Source organism: Podarcis erhardii, assembly GCF_964252035.2.
Source record: "Podarcis erhardii genome assembly, chromosome: 8".
In the NCBI taxonomy this organism is placed as follows: domain Eukaryota; kingdom Metazoa; phylum Chordata; class Lepidosauria; order Squamata; family Lacertidae; genus Podarcis; species Podarcis erhardii.
Window position 1 is genome coordinate 7694467 of NC_138499.1, and position 24492 is coordinate 7718958.

Genomic DNA, 24492 nt, shown 5'->3' on the forward strand with positions numbered 1-24492 from the left:
AATTATCTCTTCCCTTCCACCTCTATCAACTTCAACTGACCCAAGTTCTCCTGCTGCAAAAATCAATCTGAATATATACTGTGGTGGAAAACTTTTGCAGGGTTCATTTCAAGAGCAGGAGCACACACACACACAAACACACACACACACACACAGAGAGAGAGACTAAACGACTAAACAACAACAGTTCCTCTTTCCCCATTCTCACCACAGCCCTGTTGCACCACTTCCTATTCTTTTACAGTCAGCACTTCATTGTTAAGGGTGAAACAGAAAAGTGTGAAACAGGAAAGCAGACATCACAGAGTCATTCAAGAGAAATGAATGGTGATGTTACGATGACTCATGTGGACAATTTGGTTGTGTATTTTTCATTATTGATTGTTTCTGACTACTTTTGTTATACCTGTAATTACATACCATATTTTGAGCTTTATAAGACTCACTTTTTCCCTCCTAAAAAGTAAGGGGAAATGTGTGTGCGTCTTATGGAGCAAATGCAGACTGCGCAGCTATCACAGATGCCAGAACAGCAAGAGGGATTGCTGCTTTTACTGCGCAGCAATCCCTCTTGCTGTTCTGGCTTCTGAGATTCAGAATATTTGTTTTATTGTTTTCCTCCTCCAAAAACTAGGTGCGTCTTGTGGTCTGGTGCGTCTTATAGAGCGAAAAATACGGTATTTTTCTTCAGGTGGTAAGCTGCCTTGAGCATGATTTCACCTATGGAAAGCCAGCATTGAAATAGCATTATGCATGTATGTGTGTATTTTTAAGAGTTTGGGATGTTAGGCTATGCTCCAGATCCCTCTAATCCCTGGATCTAGCAAGTGTTAGAAGTTAATAAAGGCAGTGGGCAAATTTTGTAGGCAATGACGTTACCTAGAAGTAAAGCTGGAGAGAGAGAGTCAGAGTACTGTTTGAGAGCAATATTTGAATCCAAGGTTGTGGTTGTGGGAGAAACAAGACCCTTTTGTGGGGCTAATGCTGTGATTCCCTCGATCATAGGCACATACTATATATGTGTAAAAGTAAACCATTTATCATAAAGACACCACAGTCTCTGCTCTGCCTCATTCCCAAAGGATACACGGACCCTGAGTAAGTTCCCATAACTGCTGGAATTCCACATCGCTCAGAGATTGTTATGGCACGCAACAGCAGCAGCAACCACAATTGTTGTGCAGTTGGTATTTATGGTAAGTAAACTGCTTTGAATTGATAGGTTTTAAAATTAATACTTACTTATAATAATTTAATTGTATGTATAAGACTGCTCAAATTCCCTTCCAATACCTATTTGGTGTTTCACATGCTCCATTATCTTTTTAAATTTTATTTGAGGAATATTATTCATTATTTAAAAACAGTGAGAACAGTGTAAAACAAGCACCAAAACATACAAGCAGGGCACAACAGCAGTTCCCCCCATCAATCAATCATTTTATTTTTATGCTGCCTTTCCAAAGTTAAGACCTTGCAACGTTACGTAACTTCAAACATAACAAAGGTAGTAATAAACAATAAAGAAAATATCAAAAGTACACAGTCAAAGTAAACAATTTCCATATAAATCATAAGATACAAAATACAGATACAAAATATTAACAGCAACAACCCCCCCCCCAAATTATGCCAATTTGTGACTCAGAAAGTAATTCCACCCAATGTGTTGTGATCGTTCACAACTGTGCTGATTTGGATGCTTCTAGAGATGTTGCCCAAATTGGTATGAAGGTTCCTGGAGGCTGTAGTCTTTGAGTATGTTTGGAGACACCATTCGTAATAGTTTTGTTTATTTATGTATTAAATTTACATATTGCCCTTCTTCTGAAGATTACAGGGCAGTTCAGAACATAAAAATGATAACACAAAATATTTAATAGAACAAAAACAAATGAATAACCCCCCTCCATCAAACACATTTAAGGTGAATCAGCTGAAGGCCTGCCTGGGTACAGAGGAACATTTCTGCCTGGTGCCTAAACATATGAAATAAAGGTGCTAGGCAAGACTTCCTAGAAAGAGCATTCCACCTGATATGGTGGAACAAACCAATACTTTAGCATGACTTCACCCAATTTGGCACAACTGTAAGAAATGAGGTTTTCTGAGGCTAATGTTGCAGTTTTTGTCTACATAAATGTGCCTAAATATAGACACATTTGACTCACATTTTAGTTTTGGTTTTTGGCAGAATTTAGGCCACAACTTTATTGATTACAGAAAAGTGAGTGGTTGCATAGGCTCTGGTTCGACTAGCTCCCTACACCCTTGCAGGTAGCGCTGACCCAGAGCTCTATCATAGGTCAGCCAAGGGTGAACACCTGAGGCAGGTGAAAAGCCTGGGAACAGACTCTGTTCACTCCCCAGATGCTCCCCTGGACTCAGGCACAGGCACAACACCCTTTCGGGGGTTGACCAAACCAAGTTGAGTCCCTGGATTCCTTTAACAGAATACCTTTCACATAGGGATGGCGAGACCATTCTCCCATCCCTATCAAATGAACCAGTGCCTATCCACAACCTTACAAGTTGTGATGAATTGCTACATGGCAGGTGAAACCCAAATGGCTACAGCCAATCAACCAAGTGGGGAAAATTCCTGCCGTGCCCCTGTCCCAACGACAGACGATACACGACAGCATAGCAAGGTCAATCACAAAATGCCCTAAAATTAGGGAGAGGTGTGCGGGTGTTCCGATGCATGAGCCGAAAGACGAAGCTCTGGGACACGTGCATGAGTCTCTCAATCCGTTTGGACTGCACCCCATTGGCCAGATTAAACCCAGCAACTAGGGATCTACCAATTGCATGTTGTAGCTATCGAATAGACCCACCCACAACCAGGAGGTCAGTCTCCAGGTCTCACCACAACGTGTGCCCTCTTTTAGGGAGGACACGATTTGTGTGTACGTAGCCCAATAATTCACAGATTGTACTATCCATTAAATAATCACAATTTGTTTTGGTTTCTTTGACTTCCTGAGCAGAAAAGTAAAGCATTCTGATTCTTTTGAAGCATTATATCTGGGGGCTGACTCGGAGTTCTAGCTCCACTCTTCCCTGTTCCTCCTCCTTGAAAAGTCTCCACAATGCAACCTTCATGCTCTCCCTTGAGAGACTCTGTTTCTTTCTTCCAACCAGGAAATAAATCAGTGGGTTAACACTGCTGTTTAGACAGCTGCATAAGTGTCCAACAATTAGTGAAGGCACTGATATATCAAACCTCAGAAGCAGAAGTAAAATCATGAAAGTTAATGTAAAAGTGAAAAAGAGGAAGAAGAGGAGAGCAAGAAGGATGGCTCTTAAGACCCTTCCTTTCTTCCTTTGTTGTGATCTGAAGCAAACTTTTATAAGCAGGATCACTGTGGAGATAATCATGAGTGGATAGCAAAGCACAGGAGGAATCAGGAAGAGGAAGAAAAATTGTTTCTCAAAAAGGTACTCCAAAGAAGCGTAAATGCATAATCCAATGGATAGGAAAGTAAGGATCCATATGAGAGCACAAACAATGGTAGACAAGTGCTGTGGCCGGTGACATCGATGCCAAATTGGAAAGAGGACAGAAACACACCTGTCAACACTGATGGCTGTCAGCAGAAATTGACCAGTGATGCACATGTAGGAAAAGAAAGTACTGATACCCCAAAATATAAACCAGATGATATTTTCCAATGAGGGTGAAAATACAGACAGAGGTAGCACTATTAGGAAACCAATCGAGCATATGAGGACCCTGAGGTCAGCAACAGCCAGGTGCAATATGAAGGTGGTGAAAGGATTCCTTTTCATGCGAAAGCCAAGAAACCAGATGACAGTTCCATTCCCAATAAGTCCAAAAATGCAAATAACAAAACTAAAGACGGCAATAATAATCAATGCCATTTCTTGAGCCCCTAATTCAAAATAGGGATTATTATTTTTGGGGAGCTCGGTGCCATTGTTTGTTCGGTTTCCATTCTCTGCAGTATCCAGAAGGGACAGGGATTCCATGCTGTTGTTTCTCATCATGCTCAATCTATGCTTTTCAGCTATGTCTTGTATGGTTTCTCCTAGGAAAAAAGAAACAAAGATTGAGTCAGTTCTGTCTATAAAACTGAACCTTATTACACTGATGCATGTCTAGATTGCAAAATACCATGGGGCAGCAGAACAATGTGATATGGGGTGCAAAATTAATCCTCTTTACAGGTTTAGTTTTTAATTTTATAAAAATAGAAGAGTCCTTATGGGTGCTAGAAATTACTTGAAAGTTTACAGACAATCCCTTTTGAAATCTTGAAGACTAATTCATTTTCTAGTGATTAGAAGACTCAAGGTGGACTTTGTTCAGGCATTCTTAAAATTCTTCTTGCATAGGAAGGGGAAATAGTTAATGGCAAAGCTCATCTCAGTATATATATATATATATATATATTAAAACAGCAGCAACAACAACACACAGAAGGACAAGAAACCACCATCAAGGTTTTTGGTAAAGTTTTATGCAAGGTCTCTATATCTCTATATTCATTTAATGGGATTTGAACTAGTGATGAATGACCAAGAAAGAGATATTGTGGATGTGGTGGGTAGCTTGATGAAAATGCTGACCCACTGTGCAGCAGCTTTGATAAATGGAGAATTCAATGTTAGGGATTGTTAGCAAAAGGATTCAAAATGAAACTTCTAATAAAATGATGCAGTTATAAAAATCTATGGTCATTCTACACTTGGAATACTGTGGTAAAAATCCTAGTCATCTCAGAAAGGATAGTATAGAATGAATGGCTTCATCAAGTTCTCAGATGTTCATTTATTCTTCTCTTTTAGAAAATCACTGTCCATCTAGATATAACAAGAGGTGACTATGGAAAGGGACTATGAAAGGTATGGATCTTACCTTCCCTCTGCTCTTTCAATGTAGGGTCATGCTTTAAAGCTCAATTTCCACACTTTAAAGCTATGACATGGAGCTTTAAAGTGTAAACTTGTTCCTAGAAAAAGGAAGTCTGACTCGGTGCTATTTATCTTCATCTGTTTCCAAGTCCATACATAAAATGTATAGACAGACCAGTCTGGCTGAGACCTGACATTGCCCTCTTTTAATGTATAGTTTATGAATGAAACAAACCAATAAATCTTTCCAACAGAAGACCCCTGGAATTCAACCTGTGTCTTCCTGCCTGAGAATCATGTACTCCTCTGCCAGTCTATGGGGCCCCTCCTGCTTTTGAAAATGAATTAAATCAACTTGAGACATTCACATACCTGTAAAAAAGTGTTGGTCAGCAATCTTTAGACAGAATGAGTGGACAACAAGAAGACATACGACACCCTGTGCTGGAATAACTAGGTAGGGCAGAAGATTTGCAGAAATGAATGCAACCCCAAGGGAAAAACAGATGTGTTCTCAAGTTGAGGGCAACAAGTTTAGGACTATCCCCCCCTCCCAACTCATTTTCATTTCCCCTGAATCAGTTTGAAAAGTCATGCGGTAAGAGGAGTTTGTTTCATTGGTTATTAAGAAAGCTAATGATGAGATTCTTAGAAAGAGACTCTTTCTTAGATAGCTTAGAATGAGAGTCTTGCCTCCTGAGGCTTAATATCTTGGAAAGGGGTTCTTAAGAAAATTGCACAAGTACGCTGCTGAACCAGAAAGCTTCTCTGTGATGCAATCCTGAGAAATATCTATTTTGATGACAGTCAGAATTTCTCTTTATTTTTTCACGCTTAAGCAGCATCACAGATACACAAGAAACTCAGAGATATTCATATAATAGATACAATATTTAAAGCCCCTAATAGCTTAGGCCCCAAAACATTCTTCTCTATAAGGTTCCACCCTCAAGGTATTAAGATCAACAGAGCAGGCCTTTTTAGTAGCTCTGCTGGTGGCAGCCCCAGGAGAGGACATTATTTATGATAGCCTGGAGAAGTTTAAGAATTCATGTGGCTGAGATTGGACATATGTACCCATGATCATGTCACACAATAACATACTCTCCAACTGCCCCGAATCTGATGGACCACCACAGAAACAAATAAGCCACCATAGCTTCTTCCTTTTGCCAGGAGAAATCCTGATTTAAGCTACTCTTGAAGTGACAGTGGAGTTGCAGCTAGCTTGTAGTTTTAGCAAAGCTGCAATCTGTCCCATGGACCTTTAAGAGTAGCTTGGCTACCGGTCTTCCACCCCGATCCATAGATACTTTATGCTCTCTCTCTCCCTGCTTTTCTCTCCCTTTCTCTTCATATTCTCTCTCTCTCTCTCTCTCCTTCTCTCCCAGTTTTCCCAATTCTGCTCGATTTAACAATTTTCTCACAATTTACAAGATTATAAGACTGATCGAGTTTACAAAAAATCACCACTCAGTCATTCCCAGCCCAACACTGCAAGCATCACTAGATCTACCAGTGAATCCAGTTTTTCTTCTCAGTCAGATGTTGGAAATCAACCCATCTCTTTACCCCCTCTCCCACACTGACAGGGCACCATACGCGACAGAGAGGATTTTCGAATGGGTAGACGGCCTCGGTCCAGGAGGAAATTCTAATTATTAATAATTCCTCGCGCATTTTATCCACAGAAGAAAAACAAACTTTACAATTGGGACTCGGTTTCGTTCCAAAGCCTCGATACAATGCTTTCAGCACCAGGGTGGATCTTTTTAAATTCATACACTTATCTTTTGAGACGTCGTCCGTTGAAACTTTTGAAAGACTATTGAGAGACTTTACTTTTGAAACTTTTGAGACATCTTCTGTTGAAACTTTTGAAAAGAGTATTGTGAGACTCTACTTAACATTCTATTTTGAGCACATGGCTTGACGGTCCTCACTACCACTCTGTTATATTGTACATATGAACTTTGATTGGCTTATTTCTGCAGTTTGGATGATATCATTATTCTATTACATATTCTTTAATAACTATTAGCCAACGTGTTGTGTTTCTATTGTTGTGTTTGGTATCCAAACAACATGTTCTAGCCCTCTCCCAATCTGCTTTTTTTTGGTGGGACATGGGCACACTTCTGCCCAATTCCAGATGCACCAATTCTTTAAAGCCTCTATTTTATTATTTTATTTTTATATGGAGTACTCTTCATTCCATCATGGCGACAAGGAAAAAATAAATTCTCAATCTGAATAAGGCTGCAATCTAGCCAGACCAAGAGATGGTATCTCTCTCTCTCTCTCTCTCTCTCTCTCTCTCTCTCTCTCTCTCTCTCTGTGTGTGTGTGTGAGTTTGAGTATAAGTATGAGAGAGAGAGAGAGACCTACTGCTTGCCCCCTTCCACCTGCTTCTCTGTTTTTTCCACTCACTAATTCCATATCTCATGCCGCTGAATTTTATTTGGTTTGTTTGTATTATATGATTGTGGAATCCTTTATGTACTTTTGCTTTCCCATACCACAAATATGCGTGCCAACCAAATCTGTTATCATGTCCTTCCAACTCTGTTGCCTTTTCTTTTTCCAATTTGATCCAATCCCGAATCTAAGTAAGGCATGCTGCTTCATAATAAATTTTAAGATCTGGAATTTTTGGTTAGGCTTTTATGTGAGCAGCTTGCTGCCTCTCAATTGCATTAGAGCCTTAAGGGGTGATATGATAGCCATGTTCAAATATATAAAAGGATGTCACATAGAGGAGGGAGGAGGAAAGGTTGTTTTCTGCTGCTCCAGAGAAGCGGACACGGAGCAATGGATCCAAACTACAAGAAAGAAGATTCCACCTAAACATTAGGAAGAACTTCCTGACAGTAAGAGCTGTTCAACAGTGGCATTTGCTGCCAAGGAGTGTGGTGGAGTCTCCTTCTTTGGAGGTCTTTAAGCAGAGGCTTGACAACCATACAGTGGTGCCTCGCAAGACGAAATTAATTCATTCTGCGAGTTGCTTCGTCTTGCGATTTTTTCGTCTTGCAGAGCGCGGATTCCCCGGGTATTAACGGCTTTAAGAAAAAGGAAGCAAACTTGCAAGACATATTCGTCTTGCGGAGCAAGCCCATAGGGAAATTCGTCTTGCGAAGCACCTCAAAAAACGGAAAACCCTTTCGTCTAGCGAGTTTTTCGTCTTGCGAGGCATTCGTCTTGTGGGGCACCACTGTATGTCAGGAGTGCTCTGATGGTGTTTCCTGCTTGGCAGGGGGTTGGACTCGATGGCCCTTGTGGTCTCTTCCAGCTCTATGATTCTTCTATTCTATGATTCTATTCTATGATTCTATGAAATGGAAGCGACTGGGAACGGGACTGTGTACTTAGAAAGCCTGAACTTGACTATAAACAATGTGTATTTTGTTCCTGATTTAAAGTACAATCTGTTGAGTGTATCTCAAATCACTAAGAAGAAACTAGCATTGTCCTATGATGAGAAAAGCTGCAAAATCTACAAAGATGGAGAGCTGTATCTTTCTGCCAGAGAGAAAGACGGACTGTATCTGTTAACTTTTTATGAAAATGATTATAAAATGTGCACAGCATGTGAATCTAAAATGCTTTCTCTTGCAGGTATATAGGATGGGGATAAGGATAAAAAGGCAACAAAGATTAACAAAGTTTTTCAGCGAGTGTATGCTGATGTAATTGGTCCTCTAGCACCATCTAGAGGCAATGCAAGATTTGTTGTTGTTGTTGTTTAGTCGTTTAGTCGTGTCTGATTCTTCATGACCCCATGGACCAGAGAACGCCAGGCACCTCTGTCCTCCACTGCCTCCCGCAGTTTGGACAAACTCATGCTGGTAACCTCGAAAACACTATCCAACCATCTCGTCCTCTGTCGCCCCCTTCTCCTTGTGCCCTCCATCTTTCCCAACATCAGGGTCTTCTCCAGGGTGTCTTCTCTTCTCATGAGGTGGCCAAAGTACTGGAGCCTCAGCTTCATAATCTGTCCTTCCAGTGAGCATTCAGGGTTGATTTCCTTCAGTATAGAGAGGTTAGATCTTCTTGCAGTCCATGGTACTCTCAAGAGTCTCCTCCAGCACCATAATTCAAAAGCATCAATTCTTCGGCGATCAGCCTTCTTTATGGTCCAGCTCTCACTTCCATACATCACTACTGGGAAAACCATAGCTTTAACTATGCGAACCTTTGTTGGCAAGGTGATGTCTCTACTTCTCAAGATGCTGTCTAGGCCTGTCATTGCCCTTCTCCCAAGAAGCAGGCGTCTTTTAATTTCGTGGCTGCTGTCACCATCTGTAGTGATCAATGCAACTTTCTTGGGCAATGCAAAATACTACCTTGTATTTGTTGATCATTTCTCTCATTATGTATGGATTTACATTTTGCAGAGTGCCAGAGAAACCTTAGAAAGGTTTAAGGACTTTTGTGATAAGATTAAGAGTATTCATGATGCTAATATTTATTTTCTTTTCACAGATGAGAAGCCAATTTTTCTTTCACAGGATTTTCAGGATTTCCTTGAGAAGCAAGGGATAGAGCACAAGGTTGCTGTTTCTGAAGCTGCATGGAACAAAACTGTGTAAAAGTGAACAAAGAGTTGCAAAATGGCATGAATGCACAATTGCAGAGTTCACACTTGCCACATGAGTTTTGGGCTGAATCTTTATCTTGTTATTGTTACACTTGGGTAAGAAAGGTTTCATAAGGTATGGAAAGTTCTCTTTTTGAGAAGCTGTTCCACAGAAAACCTTCTGTCTCACATTTTAGGGTTTTTGGATCTCAAATCAGGACGGAAACTCCAGATGGGATGAAGAATGCCAGAGGCATTTTTGTGGGTTATGAAAAGGGTCTCTGCAGAGTAATTTTGTCTGAATCTGGTCAGGTGATTCTCACAAAATTTCTAGAAAGTGCTCCTGGACAATTTTGTGTCTTATCCCTTTCTTCTTCAGGAACCTCTGGAAATCCTGTAAGAGAAAAATTGGCTTCTCATCTGTGCAAAGACAATCTATGTCAGCATCATGCATACTTTTAACCTTGTCACAAAACTCTTTAAACCTTTCTAAGGCGTCTTTTGGTCTCTCCAAAAGATAAAACCAGACAAAACCTGTGAAAGAATCAACACATATTAGGTAATATTTTGCATTGCCTCTAGAAGGTGCTAGAGGACCAATCACATCAGCATACACCCGCTGAAATGCCCTGTCGACCCTCAAGGTGACCTGCTTGGCGTTCTTCTTGGCTACACCTGCAAAAGAGATCATGTTAGAATTACAATTCATGTAATCACTTTGATCAAAAGTCAACAAATACAGTCCATCTTTCTCTTTGGCAGAAAGATACAGCTCTCCATCTTTGTAGATCTCGCAGTACTCATCATCATAGGACAGTTTTAGTCCCTTCTTGGCAATCTGTGAAACGCTGAGCAGATTGTACTTCAACTCTGGAACCAAATAAACATTGTTTATAGTCAAGTTCAGACTTTTAAGATACACAGTCCCAATTCCGGTGGCTTCCAGCTCTTGACCGTTGGCTTGTTGTACAACGAAGCTTTGCTTCTTAAACGACGAAAACAAATCCCTGCATGCTGTCATGTGAAACGTACACCCCGTGTCAATGACAAAAGCGTTCTCCACTTCTGGCGTGGTTCCTTTCGACATCAAAGCCTTTGCAGGCTTTGCCTGTGAATTTGTATGAATCTTGCCTGGTGCCTCAGACTTCATGGAGCTTCCCTTGGCACCTTTGTTCTGACATGGCTTCTTGCAGTTCCGCTGAAGATGCCCAGTTTGTCCACAATTGAAACATCGGACAATGTTCAAAGCTACAGCATTTTCTCCAGTAGCAACAGCAGTGGGGGTGTCAGAACTCCGTTCTTGTCTCCCCCTGTCCTTGACCTCCAGTGCAGCAAGTCTGTCCTGTTCGTTCAGCACCACGGCAAATACCCTCTCCGAGGTCAATTGATTCGCCGGAAGAGACCCTAGCTGACTGGCAACAGTTTTGTAAGTCCGATTCAGGCTGTTTATCACCATGAAGCAAAACACTTCCTCCTGCAGACGGAAATTGCGTTCCACCATCTGTTGGCGCAGATATTTCATTTCCGTCAGGTGCGCTTGAACATCTCCATCAGGCGCAAGCCTCAGGTTGGTCAGCTTTTCAAAATACAGCAACGCTGAAGAACCTGCATCTCTCTGATGTGTCCTTCTCAGCGTGTCCCAAACCTCTTTCGCGTGCTCTAAATCCTGTATATGCACAAGCTGCAAGTCTGACACACACAGAATTATAGCCGTTCTGGCCTTCACATCCTGTGACTCCCAAGCACACGTTGGTGCTGCAGGGATGGGGTTCTCAATCACCCCAAACAGTCTCTGATTCTGCAGCAGGGCCTTCATCTTAATAGACCAAGATGAATAATTGTCATCGGTCAGGAGGGGTGGAGAAGGCAGGGCTCCCCCCTTCTTTGCATCCATTTTGAGTCCTTGCATTAACTCTCAAACACAAGCCTCTAAAATCCAATAGCTGGCTTGTTTACACTCTTGGCACCTGGCAGCTCTAACACTGGCTGCGTTGGAAAGTCCCTTCCAACAGTTCGTCAAAACAAGACGTTGTTTTTGCCTTTCTGAGGCATAGCCTGATAGCCCAGCCCTCCTCTGGTAGCTTTACACTTCAGTGACGGGCGTTGCTTAGCAACAGTGCATTCCTTTCTAGGACAGGATACCACAAGAATTTCTGGAATGCAGGCCTCTCCTCACTTGGAGCTGTTTTTCCAAAACGCTGCTCCCGTGAAGCAGAGAATGAATCAATCTGCATTCACACTTCTAAGCCCGAAAATCTCATACCTTGGGCTCCGTGGCTTGGCTGTCAGCTTCGTCTGGTCAGCTTCTGGCTGCAGAGGATCAGCCCCTCACTTCAGGCTTCCATGGAGCGATGAAAACAGCAGCTCTGCTACCATTGTTGGAATTCTGCCTCGGTCAGAGGAATGTGCCTGCCTTCAGGCACCGGCTGAATTCCTTTGACCTCCCTCTGCGACTCCCGGCAGGTTAAACAGGATGAGGTCTGTATCGGCGATTTTTCCCAGACTGTGAGAAAAACACACCACTGCTTCTCCTCCTCCCTGCTCCCCAGGGAGGGGAATCAGACTCAGACAGAAATGTATTTACATGTCTTTATTTCTGTCTTTAGCAGCCATACATACAAAGATGTCTGCACTCTTCGAACAACAGAGAGAATCTCAAACTCCACCCATGTACATCCTGTACAGGTCATATAACACACACTGAGCTCACATCCGGTGCTCAATACGGAGAATGGACTGCCCCTTTCTTGCCATGGTAACAGTCACAAACATCCTGTCTGGCTTTTCCAGCCAGCAGCAGCTGGCTTAGCTGCTTCTTGCTTCCGCATTGCTTCTTTATAGTAACAGACTCTGTATAAGAATGGTATACTGGGCAGATGTTCTTGACAGTTAAATTCCAGGGCTTTGTTTTTTTACCACCAGAGCTATTTTGCTTGGACATCTGCAGAAGATAGTTGGGTGTTTCCTGTTGGTGAAGACAGTTACAAAAGCATCAGACCCCAAACTTATATAATGGGGAAAATAACTATATATGTAATAACTATATGCATAAACATTATGGGGATGATTAAAGATCTGGAACCTCAGACGACATTCAATTCTCAATCCTTGGGCTCAATCCTGCAGAAGTCCAACAACAAGTTCATTCCTCTCTTTTGAAACATTAGATTTTCTTTCATTAATCGGTCAGATGACAATGTTTTGCTGCACAATTGAACAGCATCTAAAATAACATGAAGATAATGGACTTTGGTGCCTTATGTTCGATATTTATTTGTTGTACTATGGCTTCAGGATCAGTGGACAGAGGAGGAGAGGTGGGTAGGATTAAGACAAATACCTTTATACTCAGCTCTGCTTCCTCACTTCACACACTCTCTGTCCCTCCCTCACAAGGGGAAGGATGAACTGCTCAACTCCGAATTTGCTTGGCTGTCCAATCTATCCAACACTCAGGTGTCAGAATCATTCCCTTCTCTCACCATTCAGACCTTCTGACATCGATCTCCAATTCTATTCATGGGATTTCCAGGATTTCCCCCAGCACAAACACCTCATTTTGACATTAATTTTCTCCACTGTCATATCTTATGGAGTATGGCCCACTGGCAATTTCTAATTAGGAAAATGCTTAGCTTTTGTTCTTTTTTTTCATGATAAGTTTTTATCGATATTATACATATAAACAAATAAACATATACAAAATCCAGTATAAAGGTTACACATAATATATATATCCACTCCATAAATCATAAATATAGTTTTAGGCTCTGCCGAGCCTTGGACGTCCCTCCACTCCTTTGGTAAGTATCAGATATACTCTATAGGCACGTATTTTATCTCTTCTAGCTAATAACCCATTACTGTTAGAGTTATTCCAGTCCTGCCAGTGTCTTTTTAAGTTGGTTCCAATATACATCCAATATTTAATCCAATTGTCATGAAATTTCTGTTCATCCTGATCTCTTATTCTACCCGATATTCTAGCGAGCTCGGCATAATTTGTCAATTTAACCTGCCAATCGCTTATCTTAGGTATTGCCTCCGTTTTCCAGTTTTGTGCTAACATGATTCTTGCGGCTGTTGTGGCATATAGGAATAATACCTTATCTTCTTTTTTAATTTCTTTACCCATTATTCCTAACAGAAAAAAAAAAATGCTTAGCTTTTGTTCAGAGAGCGCCCAACCATCACTGCATAAGCTGGTATAGACTTTTTTTTTAAAAAAACCACCCCAATAATAATAATAATAAATAATGAAACAGTTAAGAAGAAATTAAAAGAACCACAAAGAACTGCAGGCTTTACTCATTTGATTTTTTTTTTATTTTTTATAAAATAATTTTTATTAATTTTCATAAACAAAAAACACACAAATAAAAACATTCATAAACAACACGTGACTTCCCCATGCCTCCCCTTCACTGCACCCTTGTTTCAAATTTTTTTTAGCAATCCTTCATTCCATTTCTATATTTAATTTCCCTCAAGATTCTCTTAACTTAAATATTTACAGCTATAATTCTCTGTTTCTTACCCCTTGACATTTTATCAATCTGAGATTTTGCAACAGTTCTTAAGATATATTTTAAATTTTTTCCAGTCCTCTTCCACTGTCTCTCTCCTCTGATCACGGATTCTGCCGGTCATCTCTGCCAGTCCCATAAATTCAGTCACCTTCGTCTGCCATTCTTCCAGAGTAGGTAATTCTTGCATCTTCCAATACTTTGCCAGGAGAATTCTTGCTGCTGTGGTTGCATACATGAAAAAGGTCCTATCTTTCTTTGGTACCAATTGGCCGACCATGCCCAAAAGAAAAGCCTCCGGTTTCTTTACAAATGTCCACTTAAGGATTTTCTTAATTTCATTATAGATCATTTCCCAGTAGGCTATAACCTTTGGGCAGGTCCACCAAAGATGATAGAAAGTTCCTTCACATTCATTACATTTCCAGCATTTATTATTGGGCAAATGGTATATCTTTGCAAGCTTGACTGGAGTCATGTACCATCTATAGATCATTTTCATTATGTTTTCTTTCAAGGCACTACATGCCGTAAATTTAAGGCCTGTGGTCCATAACTGTTCCCAGTCAGCGAACATAATATCATGACCTAAGTCTTGTGCCCATTTGATCATAGCTGATTTAATCGTTTCATCCTGTGTGTTCCATTTCAGCAACAAATTATACATTTTAGACAAATTCTTAGTATTGGTCTCTAACAATTCTGTTTCCAATTTTGACCTCTCCTTCTGAAATCCTAGTTTCCTGTCCTGCTTAAAAGTCTCATTTATCTGATAATAATGTAACCAGTCTCGAACTTTGGATTTTAGTTTCTCAAAGCTCTGTAATTTAACTTTTTCACCGTCATATTCTATAATTTCACAATATTTTGGTCAATTAGAATCCATGTTAAGTTTTTTCACCGTTCTAGCTTCCATTGGTGACAACCATCTGGGTGTTTTATTTTCCAACAAATCCTTATATCGATTCCAAACATTATACAAAGCTTTCCTGACAATATGATTTTTAAAGCCCTTATAAACCTTTGCCTTGTCATGCCATAAATATGCATGCCAGCCAAAATTATTATCATACCTGTCAGGGGTTCAGGGAGAGAGACGCAGAGTGAGGGGGAAGGATTCCAGACTGACGAGGAAGAGGATGACAATGACCCAAGATTGTCCATGAGTCCGTCCAGTGAATCGGAGGACTCCCAAAAGGGAGCCCCTCTGGTCAAGCCAAGGGGAGCTAGAGGGGGAAGCAGTCAGGAGCAGGGAAACGAAGGGGGAACCCCCAGTGGGAGTTGGAGAGCGAGACCGGCTGCTCCGCTGGAACGGAGTGAGGGGGGAGGAGTGACCAGTGTGTCAGAAGGAGCAGAACAGGAAGCAGAGAGGGGAAGGAGATCAGGGCAAAACGTCCTGCCGGAAGGGGAGGAAAGTAGTATCGAGGGCAGTGTAACTGTCGAAGGGAAGGTCAGGAGCAACGTACGCGCGCCAAGTTCAAAATGGGAGGCGCGCGGAAATGAAGAGAGTCCTGGGGAGGAGCCTGGTCCCAAAGCCCGAAGGAGGGGGGAGGAGGCGGCAGAGGATTCAGCCTCTGGAGAGTCCCGAAGGGAGAGAACACAGGGGGGCAGAAAGACCCTGCGGAAAAGGAAAGAGAGAAAGAGGTGGACCAGTACAAGCCTCTTAAACTGGTGTCGAGGCGGGACTGACTCGGCGGTCTAAGCGTAACAGACGTAGAGTCACAGAGCTCGGATGTAAAGCTAATAATGTTCTTCAATAAAAGCTTTTGTACATAAGCTGGAGTGGACTTTGGTCTCTTGTGAGCTGGGACCACGGGTGACTCTGACAGCACCCTTCCAAATCTAAAATGTCTGTATCTTCAAGAAGTAGCCATTGCTTCAACCAGCAGAAAGCTGCTGCTTCATAGTAGAGTCTTAAGTCCGGCAGAGCAAAACCCCCTCTATCTTTTGCATCAGTTAAAATCTTAAATTTTATTCTGGGCTTTTTGCCCTGCCAGACAAATTTAGATATATCTTTCTGCCACTTCTTGAAACAGTCCATCCTATCTAGAACTTGCAATGTCTGGAACAAAAACAACAATCTCGGCAATACATTCATCTTAATAACGGCAATTCGGCCTAACAAGGATAGTCTCAACCTAGACCATATGTCAAAATCTTTCTTAACTTCCAGCCAACATTTCTCATAATTGTCTTTGAACAAATTCACATTTTTAGATGTTAAATTCACCCCCAGATATTTCACTTTTTTTGTTATTTCCAAACCAGTTTCCCTTTGAAAACTATCTTTTCCCCCCATCGTTAGATTTTTTTCCAGCACCTTTGTCTTCTGTTTGTTTAATTTAAAACCAGCCACTTGACCAAATATTTCAATTAATTCTAAAACTCTTTTTGTGCTGGCTTCTGGCTGCTGCAAAGTCAAAACTAGGTCATCTGCAAATGCTCTTAGCTTATATTGTTTAGCTCCGAGGTGTATTCCTTCAACCAGCTGGTCCCTTCTAATCATATTCAACAACACCTCCAGGACCGATATAAACAATAGAGGGGATATTGGGCAACCCTGTCGTGTCCCTTTTTCTATTGGGATCTCGTCCATAACTACACCATTCACAATTAATTTAGCTTTTTGCTCAGAGTATATTGCACCTATACCGTTTTCAAAATTTTGGCCTACCCCCATCCCATGGAGATTCCTCTTCATGAAGCTCCAAGAAATATTGTCAAAGGCTTTCTCCGCATCCACAGAAATCAAAACTGCTTTTCTATTTATATCAGTCTCCAATAGTTCCAAAATATCTATAATGTTCCTTACATTATCTGACATATGTCTCCCTGGGAGAAAGCCTGTTTGGTCCTTATGAATCTCCTCTAACAACACTTTTTAAAATCTTTTTGCTAAAATGTCTGCAAAAATTTTATAATCCACATTTAAAAGTGATATAGGGCGGTAGTTCTTAACTTGATGTTTCTCAGTTTCTGTCTTCGGTATAAGTGAGATAAATGCTTCTTTCCACGATTCGGGAGCCTTTTTCCCCTCCAAAATTTGGTTGCAAACTTCTTTCAATGGTTGTATTAACCATTCCTTCATTGCTTTATAGTATCTCGCCGTCAGCCCATCTGGTCCTGGTGATTTTCCCAATTGCATATTCTGGATGGCACCCTCTATTTCCTGGTTCGTAATTTTCTCATTTAAAATCCTTTAATTTTTTTCCGAGATCTTTGATAGTCCATATTTTTAAATAAATTCTTCTATCTCTTGTTCATCTTTTGGCCCTTGTGCATACAATTTCTTAAAGAAACTTTGAAAACAATTACTAATTTCATTTGGTTTATTTATAGATTTTCCCTCTACCTCAAGAAATGTCACAATATTCAACTTTTGTCTCTTTTTTAATTGCCATGACAGCAGTTTCCCACATTTATCTGCTGATTCAAAAGTTTTTTGCCTCATTTGTTTTATTTTCCATTCTATTTCTTGGTTCATCAATTCCATGTATTGGGTCTGGTAATACTTTATTTCTCTTAAAATCTCCTGGGATTTAGGTTTTGATCTCAGTTTCTTCTCTCCTTATTTCATTTGTTTCCAAATTTTTTCTTTCTTCTCATTCTGTTGTTTCCTTTTTATCGAATTCTGCTGGATTAGAAAACCACGCATCACGGCCTTACTTGCATCCCATATTATTCTTCTTTCCACATCTGTTCCTAGGTTTATTTCGAAGTAATCTTTCAAAGTCTTTTGGGCCTTTTTATAAATTGCTTCATCTCTAAAAAGGGTGTCATTCATTCTCCATCTGAAGGTTCCAGCTGTTGTCAATTTCATTTCCATCTTTACTGCATTATGGTCGGAGCAAGTTTTTGGGCAGATTTCTGTTTTTTTAACCCTTGGTGCCAGATTGCTAGAAATCCATATTTGGTCAATCCTGGTCCATGTCATTTTTGCTTCAGAGAAAAAGGTCCCCTCTCTTTCCAGAGGGTTCCTTGTTCTCCAAATGTCAATCAAGTCCATTGTGTCAGTCAGTTCGAAGAAAGTCTTTGGTAGTCTCCCATCCTTAGAAATTACTTGTCTTTGAGCTTTGTCCATATTTGTGGAGACAACTCCATTCATATCACCCATCATTATAATTTTATAGTCCATAAAATCCATTAATGTCTCATGCAACTTCTTAAAAAACTCAGCCTTCCCCTCATTAGGTGCATAAATTCCTACAATCAGAATTTTTTCTCCTTGAGTTTGAATTTCCACTGCCAGAAATCTTCCTTGTTCATCCTTAAAGATCATTTTTTGTTCCAATTTTTCCTTGACATAAATCACCACTCCTCTTTTCTTAACTTTATCTGAGGAAATAAATTCCAGTCCTAATCTCTTATTTGTCAAAAGTTTCCTGTGTATTCTGGCAATATGAGTTTCTTGCAAACATATTATGTCTAAATATTCTTTCTTTAATATATGAAACACTTGAGCCCTTTTTCGGGGATGGTTAAGACCATTGCAGTTCCAACTCAGAAGTTGCAGAGACATTTTTGTTACTGGGTATCTTTTCCACCGACTGCTCCAAGTTCTTGTTCCTGATCGGTCGGTGCTGGGGTCAATCCAAATGATAGGTTTGCAATATCCGGTATTTCTCTCTCACTCACAGTTCCTTTCTGAAAGTCTTCAAAATTTCTCTCCAGAAAATGTTCTTTATCTTGAATTGTTTTTATTTTGATTTTCTTCCCTTTAAAATTAAAGGACAACCCTTGTGGGAACTCCCACCTGAATGGAATGTTGTTTTGTTTCAATAGATCCACTAAATCTTTGAATTGAGTCCTCACCTCCAAAAAATATTTAGGAATATCTTTAAAAATCTGTATTTGAGAATTCTTAATAATCAGAGCCTTCTGGAAGTGTAGGTTCAGTATTTTGTCTCTTTCTTCCTTGGATCTCAAAGTGATTAAGCAATCCCTTGGTTTCTTGCCTTGCTTCCTGCCAATCCGGAAAGCTGTAGTTATTACAAATTCATCTTCTTCTCCTTCTAATTCGTCAGTCCAAAATTCTTGAAACTTATCTGTGAGAAATTCCCCAAGGTTGCCCTCTTCCTCTTCTGGTACCAATCTCAATTTCAAATTCTTGCCTTTCCTCTCCAATTCTATAAGAGCCAAAGTTGCATCATGTTCATGTACCTTCTTTGCAATAGGCGCAAATTTTCCCTTAGTTTCCTCGGCAGTGCTCTTAGCAATCTCAGCTATTTTCCTTGTTTCCGTACTTTCTTGAATTAGACGATTTATAGAGTCTGTATTAGATGATATTGTCGTTGTGTTCAAATCCAATCTTGTTGTCAATTCTGTCAATTTCTTGGAGTTCTCTGTAGATTCCTTAGTGAGTGCTTCTAAAGATTGGTTTATTCTGAGCAGTGCCTGTGTCATAGAATCCATTGATGCTGTTGTTGCTTTTTCCTGTGCAGCTGCTGCTCCTGATATGGAGCTTCTTTTCTGAGCCTGCTTTTGAGCCTGTTTTGTTTTGCTTCTTGTTGATATTTCATCCAGTGGCGTGCTCATAACTCAAGGTCGTTCACACAGGAAGGTTGCAAATGGAAAATCCCACTTCTTTGCCTCAATACAGCAGTCTCTCTTTTAGTCCTCTAGAGGGGGAAATTGTATCCAGGCAGGAATAACAAAGAAACAGGGAAGCAAATAGCCATGCAAGTTCCCAAAGAAATAAAGTCCAACCCAAAGTCCTACTTTGTTGCAATTTAAAATCAGATTCTGCCAAGTAAAGTCCCGTTATTATATTTCAAGTCAAGTCTTACTTTGTATCCACAGTCCTCTCTTTTTTGACAGTTCGTTTCTAGGCGCTCACCGCTCAGGCAGCCTGATCAAAGGTATCGGCAGCGGAGAGTTTCCCGTTCACAACTTTCTTCTTCTAGCGGGTTAAATTAAGTCAATTTTTCCTTCCCCCCTTCTCCCGCTCAGTGGGGGGAAGACCCTTTCAATGTCAGGTTTAGCAAAGTTCAAAAAGTGTTCCCTTTAAATACAGCTAGCTCTTTTCATTGCTGCGTCAGTCGTGCAGTTCCGGGAGGCTGACTTCCTTAATTTTTGCCTTTCCCGTTTTCAGCCAAATCTTCTTAATTTAAAAGTCCCATTCAATTTGTTTGCAGTTCTTACTCACGGGTATTGTTGCCAATCGGTAATTTCAGGAAGGAATCGGCGCTCTCCGTCAATGGCGACGCGGCTTCGCTCCGCGAGCTGGGTTGCGATCCTCAGCACCGCACTCGCACCCGATGCCGCTCCGGAGCCTTTAAAAAGACTCCTTTGCGATACCGGGGGGCGCAAAGGTGCCCACCGAATCTCCTTGTTCACAGGCTTCAGCGCCTGTGATTTTAGGGGTCCCCCGCTCGCCGTAGCGGGTCAGACCCGAACTCACGGAGCAGTCCTGCTTCGGAGCTCAAAGCAAGGACCGCCATTAAGACGCTGGCGCCGACCGGAACTACTCATTTGAGACCTCAAGGTATAGGGTGGTATATAAATTCAATAAATAATAATAATATATAAATACAATGAATAATAACCTGCCATTGGGAAAAAAAAATGGAAATGAGGGTTTACCTCTATGTCCCCCCAGAGATATACAATCTGTGAATATTAACATATATATTCATAATAATATGATACTGAGTTCAGAGTAGAACAAGTACCAAGAAATCTAAGAAGAGATAGAAAATGAAGCCTTCTGGGGAAAAACATAATCAGTTTTTTAAAAATAAATAAATTAAAGGCTTTGTGTTACAAAGCAAACAGATAAACAGGGAAAGGTACATCTGTCATCTCCACTTTCAGTTCATAATCTTTTTTATGGCTCGATTCTTTATTAAAGTCATCAGATCTGGGTTTGGACCAGAACATCTCGCTTCTTTCTGCAATCTTCCTCCTTGAAAACCCTCTGGTATATGACCTTCAAGCTCTCCCTTGATGGACTATTTTTCTTTCGTCCAACCAGAAAATAAATCAGTGGGTTAACACTGCTGTTTAGGCAGCTGCATACAAGGCCAAGAAATAGCTCAGCTTTGTTTCCACCATTGCAGAGAATATATAATAAAATGCAAGTTAATGGGAAAGCTAAGAAGAGGAAGAGGAGGAGGGCAAGTAGGATGGCTGTTAAAGCTTTTCCCTTCTTCCTCTGTTGTGATCTAAAGTAAACTTTTATAAACAGGACCAGAGTGGAAACAGTCATGAGTGGGAGGCAAAGTATAGCATTCATTAGAAGCAGGTAGAAAAAGGGATTTGTTGTACGTCTACAAATAAAAAGAATCATGAAGATTACAGTGATCAGGAAAGCAATGATCCATATTATGGCACACACAAGGGTGGAAAAGTGTGGTGGTCGGTGGCATCGATGCCAAAGGGGAAAGACGACAGAAACACACCTGTCCATGCTAATGGCTGTCAACAGATATTGACCAGTGTTGCACATGAATAAAAAAAGAATGGAACCCCAAGGTAGAAACAAATAATAATAATATGAGAATGAAAATGAAAATGACTCCAGAAGATATATAATGGAAAAAGTAAATAAGCATATGAGTGTCCCAAGGTCAGCAGCAGCCAGATGCAGGATGAAGGTGGTGAAATGATTCCTCTTCATGCAAAAGCCAAGAAACCAGATGACAGTTGCATTCCCCATAAGTCCAAAAATGCTAATAAGTAAAACGGAGATGACAATGATAATTTCTGTTAAAAAAATTGATAAAAATATATCACCAGAACCATGTTGGGAGTTGGGGAGCCCAGTTCCATTGCCGGTTCCATTCAAAGTGGACCAGGTTCCCAGGCTACCATAGCTCATCTTGCTTAATTTCTGCTTTTGAGCTATTTCTTGTATGGCTCTTCCTACCAAGAGTAAATAAACAAATGTGGATTCATTTTTTTGCTATAAAGTTCAACCATATTAAAGTGAGACATTCATACAATAACAAAAGAGACATGCTGTAGTGGGAATTCATGACCGATAAACAAACAAACAATCACTTTAGGAATATTGTTCATTGGAATTCTTGTCAAAACTTATCAGTTTCAAAGGTTTAGGGGGAAATGCAGTATGGTTATAGATTTTTCCTCCCAGTAGAAAAATCTGCAGGCACAGCATCAGTAAGCTAAACTAAATTTCCCTTCTTCTGCTCTCGGAGTCAGTCTTAACATCTGAAACTTACGTATTTTGTCCTAAACACTGGGAGTGGAGTGGTTGGATAGGCTCCGTGCTTCAGATCTGGAGTGGAGAAGAGGAACAGGAGAAGGAGTTGAATGGCTCTGGAGATCAGGAAAACAAAAGCCATTATGATTATTAGTACCCAGCCCATCTGATTGGGTTTCCCAGCCACAGTTGACGGCTTTCAACATAAATAAAAACATAACGAAACAATGATTTGGGAACGCATATGTAAGTTATTATTATTATTTTTATTAAAATGTGATATTTAACAAAAGCAGATTAAATAAATCTCAACTGAAATCCACTCTCCTGGTCTCCCAATGGCCAAACAGATGCTTAAGGGAAGCCTACAAACAGCTTCAGAACACAACAGTCATCTCCACTCCTCTGGTTTTCTGCTGGCCCATCAGCTCTTTAATTTCACAACCCACTTCAGGCAACTCTGAAGAGCAACCTGTTGCTGTTGTTTTACAGGGCATTGGGGACACTTCTGTTCAATCCCAGATACATTGACATATCCCTGAATATTCCTCAGATGAAAATAGGGTCATTTTTAATTCCTCTCCTATTGACCCTCCTCAATCCCCATTCTTTGTCTCTCACATAGCATTTCCTATCATAAGAAGGACAATTGCCACCACCAGTAAACTGTTGTATCCCTACTGTAGAGCACTTGTGAGGCAGATTATTGGTTTGTCCAGCCCAGTATTCCCTTCTCCAGGGATTCAACCTGGACCTTTCTGTCTTAAATGCATGTACACTTCTGCCTTTGGTTCTTCTCCCACTTTTGCAAATGAACTATGTCAACTTGAGACATTCACATACCTGTGAGCAACTGTTGATTAACCGTCTAAAGACAAGGTGAGTTGGAGGCAGCAAGAAGCACAAAATCATGTGCTGCAATGAAGAGGTAGTCAGAAGATTGGCAGAATTGACTACAGACACAAGGAGGAGAAAATAGATGTATCACCAAGCTCTCCTCAAGATGTTTAGGGCTCCACCCATTACTCTTCATCTGTTCTTAAGCAATTTGCCAACATCCTGTGGCAAGAAGAATTTTGTTCGTTGGTTGTCAAGAGAGCTGATTACACAGGAGGTTCTTGCCTCCAAAGTCTTGATGTCATAGAGTAGCATTCTTGAGATAAGTGAGTAAATAAGTTGAAGGCAGCAACTGGGTGAGGGTCAAAACTACAGTGCTTGAGATTCTTTGGGGGGGGGGATGATATGCTTTGAATTCATGGTGTTTATGGAGCCCCACAGGTGTAACTATGGAACCTGGAAATCATGGGGGGGGGGGCTTTTGAATGACTAAGAGGTGGACAATGGCTAACCAGGTGGGAGAGGAGAACATAATAGAATGGTTGGATGAGATGGCACGCACATACATATGTATGTAAAGATCTATGTAGAGTAAATAACATGGCATGTTCTGGCTAGATCATTTTCCTTGTTCAAATTGACGGTTCATCCACCCATCCACCAGTCCCATTCCAAAAAGATGCAGTTTCAAGCCTTCTCCAGGGACCTTCCAGGCAGTGGTCCCAGTGACCTTGCCTTTGCTGTGCAGCTTTCCCATGAAAAACACACTCATTGCCTCTGAATTGGAATGAACAGCAATCTGCAGAAAACCCAATGGTCAATTGTTTTGATTCAGCAGTACAGAGAGGGTTTTCCTGGGTGGGAAATGGAAGGCCAAATGAGGTGTGGAGGAGCCCTGAGAACCTGTTTTTATATGCCCCGTGAGATGTTAGAGCAGTGGTGGCAAAACTTGGTCCTCCAGCTGTTTTGGGACTAAAATCCCCATCATTCCTGACCACTCATCCTGTTAGCTAGGGATGATGGGAGTTGTAGTCCCAAAACAGCTGGAGGACCAAGTTTGGCCACCACTGTGTTAGATGGTCAGCCATAGACATTAACGGAGACATTTGAAAATTTGTGTAGTTTGAATTGGGCAGATATGGCCATAATTGATTTTTACAACAGATATATCAAATAAATAGTTGGGGGGAAAGACACAAATGGAGAGGGGACCCTCCAATTAATCCAATGCTCATTGAGCTCAATGGGATTTTGCGAAGTGACAGAGAAGAAACAGTGAACTGATTATTTGAAATACTCACCTATTGTTCCTGCCAAAACCCTGGACATTTTCCCTTATGTTCCAAGTATATATTTTGTGTTTCTTTGGATTTCAAGCATGGGCAAATTGCATCTAAGTTTGTTTGGCCACTAGTTCCTCTTTTGTCTTCTTGCTAGACCTAGTTGCAAAACTAACCACCATTTCCCATTCTGATACAATCAGAACTTAGCTGTTAAGTGTGAAACAGAAA

At 40.8% G+C, this 24492-nt stretch overlaps 1 protein-coding gene and 1 long non-coding RNA gene across 2 annotated transcripts; both read right to left on the reverse strand.

Annotated features, from left to right (window-relative positions):
* Window positions 1-3477: 3477 nt before the first annotated feature.
* LOC309349096 lies at window positions 3478-23273 on the reverse strand. Its single transcript, XR_014159695.1, has 3 exons — window positions 22988-23273; window positions 22164-22260; window positions 3478-4052 (listed from the first exon to the last, which is right to left on the reverse strand). It is a non-coding gene; the product is annotated as an uncharacterized lncRNA (long non-coding RNA).
* Window positions 20834-21799, reverse strand: LOC309349216 (proto-oncogene Mas-like; the record flags this gene model as incomplete). The annotated part of the gene is made up of 1 exon (XM_081874964.1): window positions 20834-21799. One exon carries the CDS (start codon window positions 21797-21799, stop codon window positions 20834-20836), a length of 966 nt encoding a protein of 321 aa, XP_081731090.1.
* Window positions 23274-24492: the final 1219 nt, after the last annotated feature.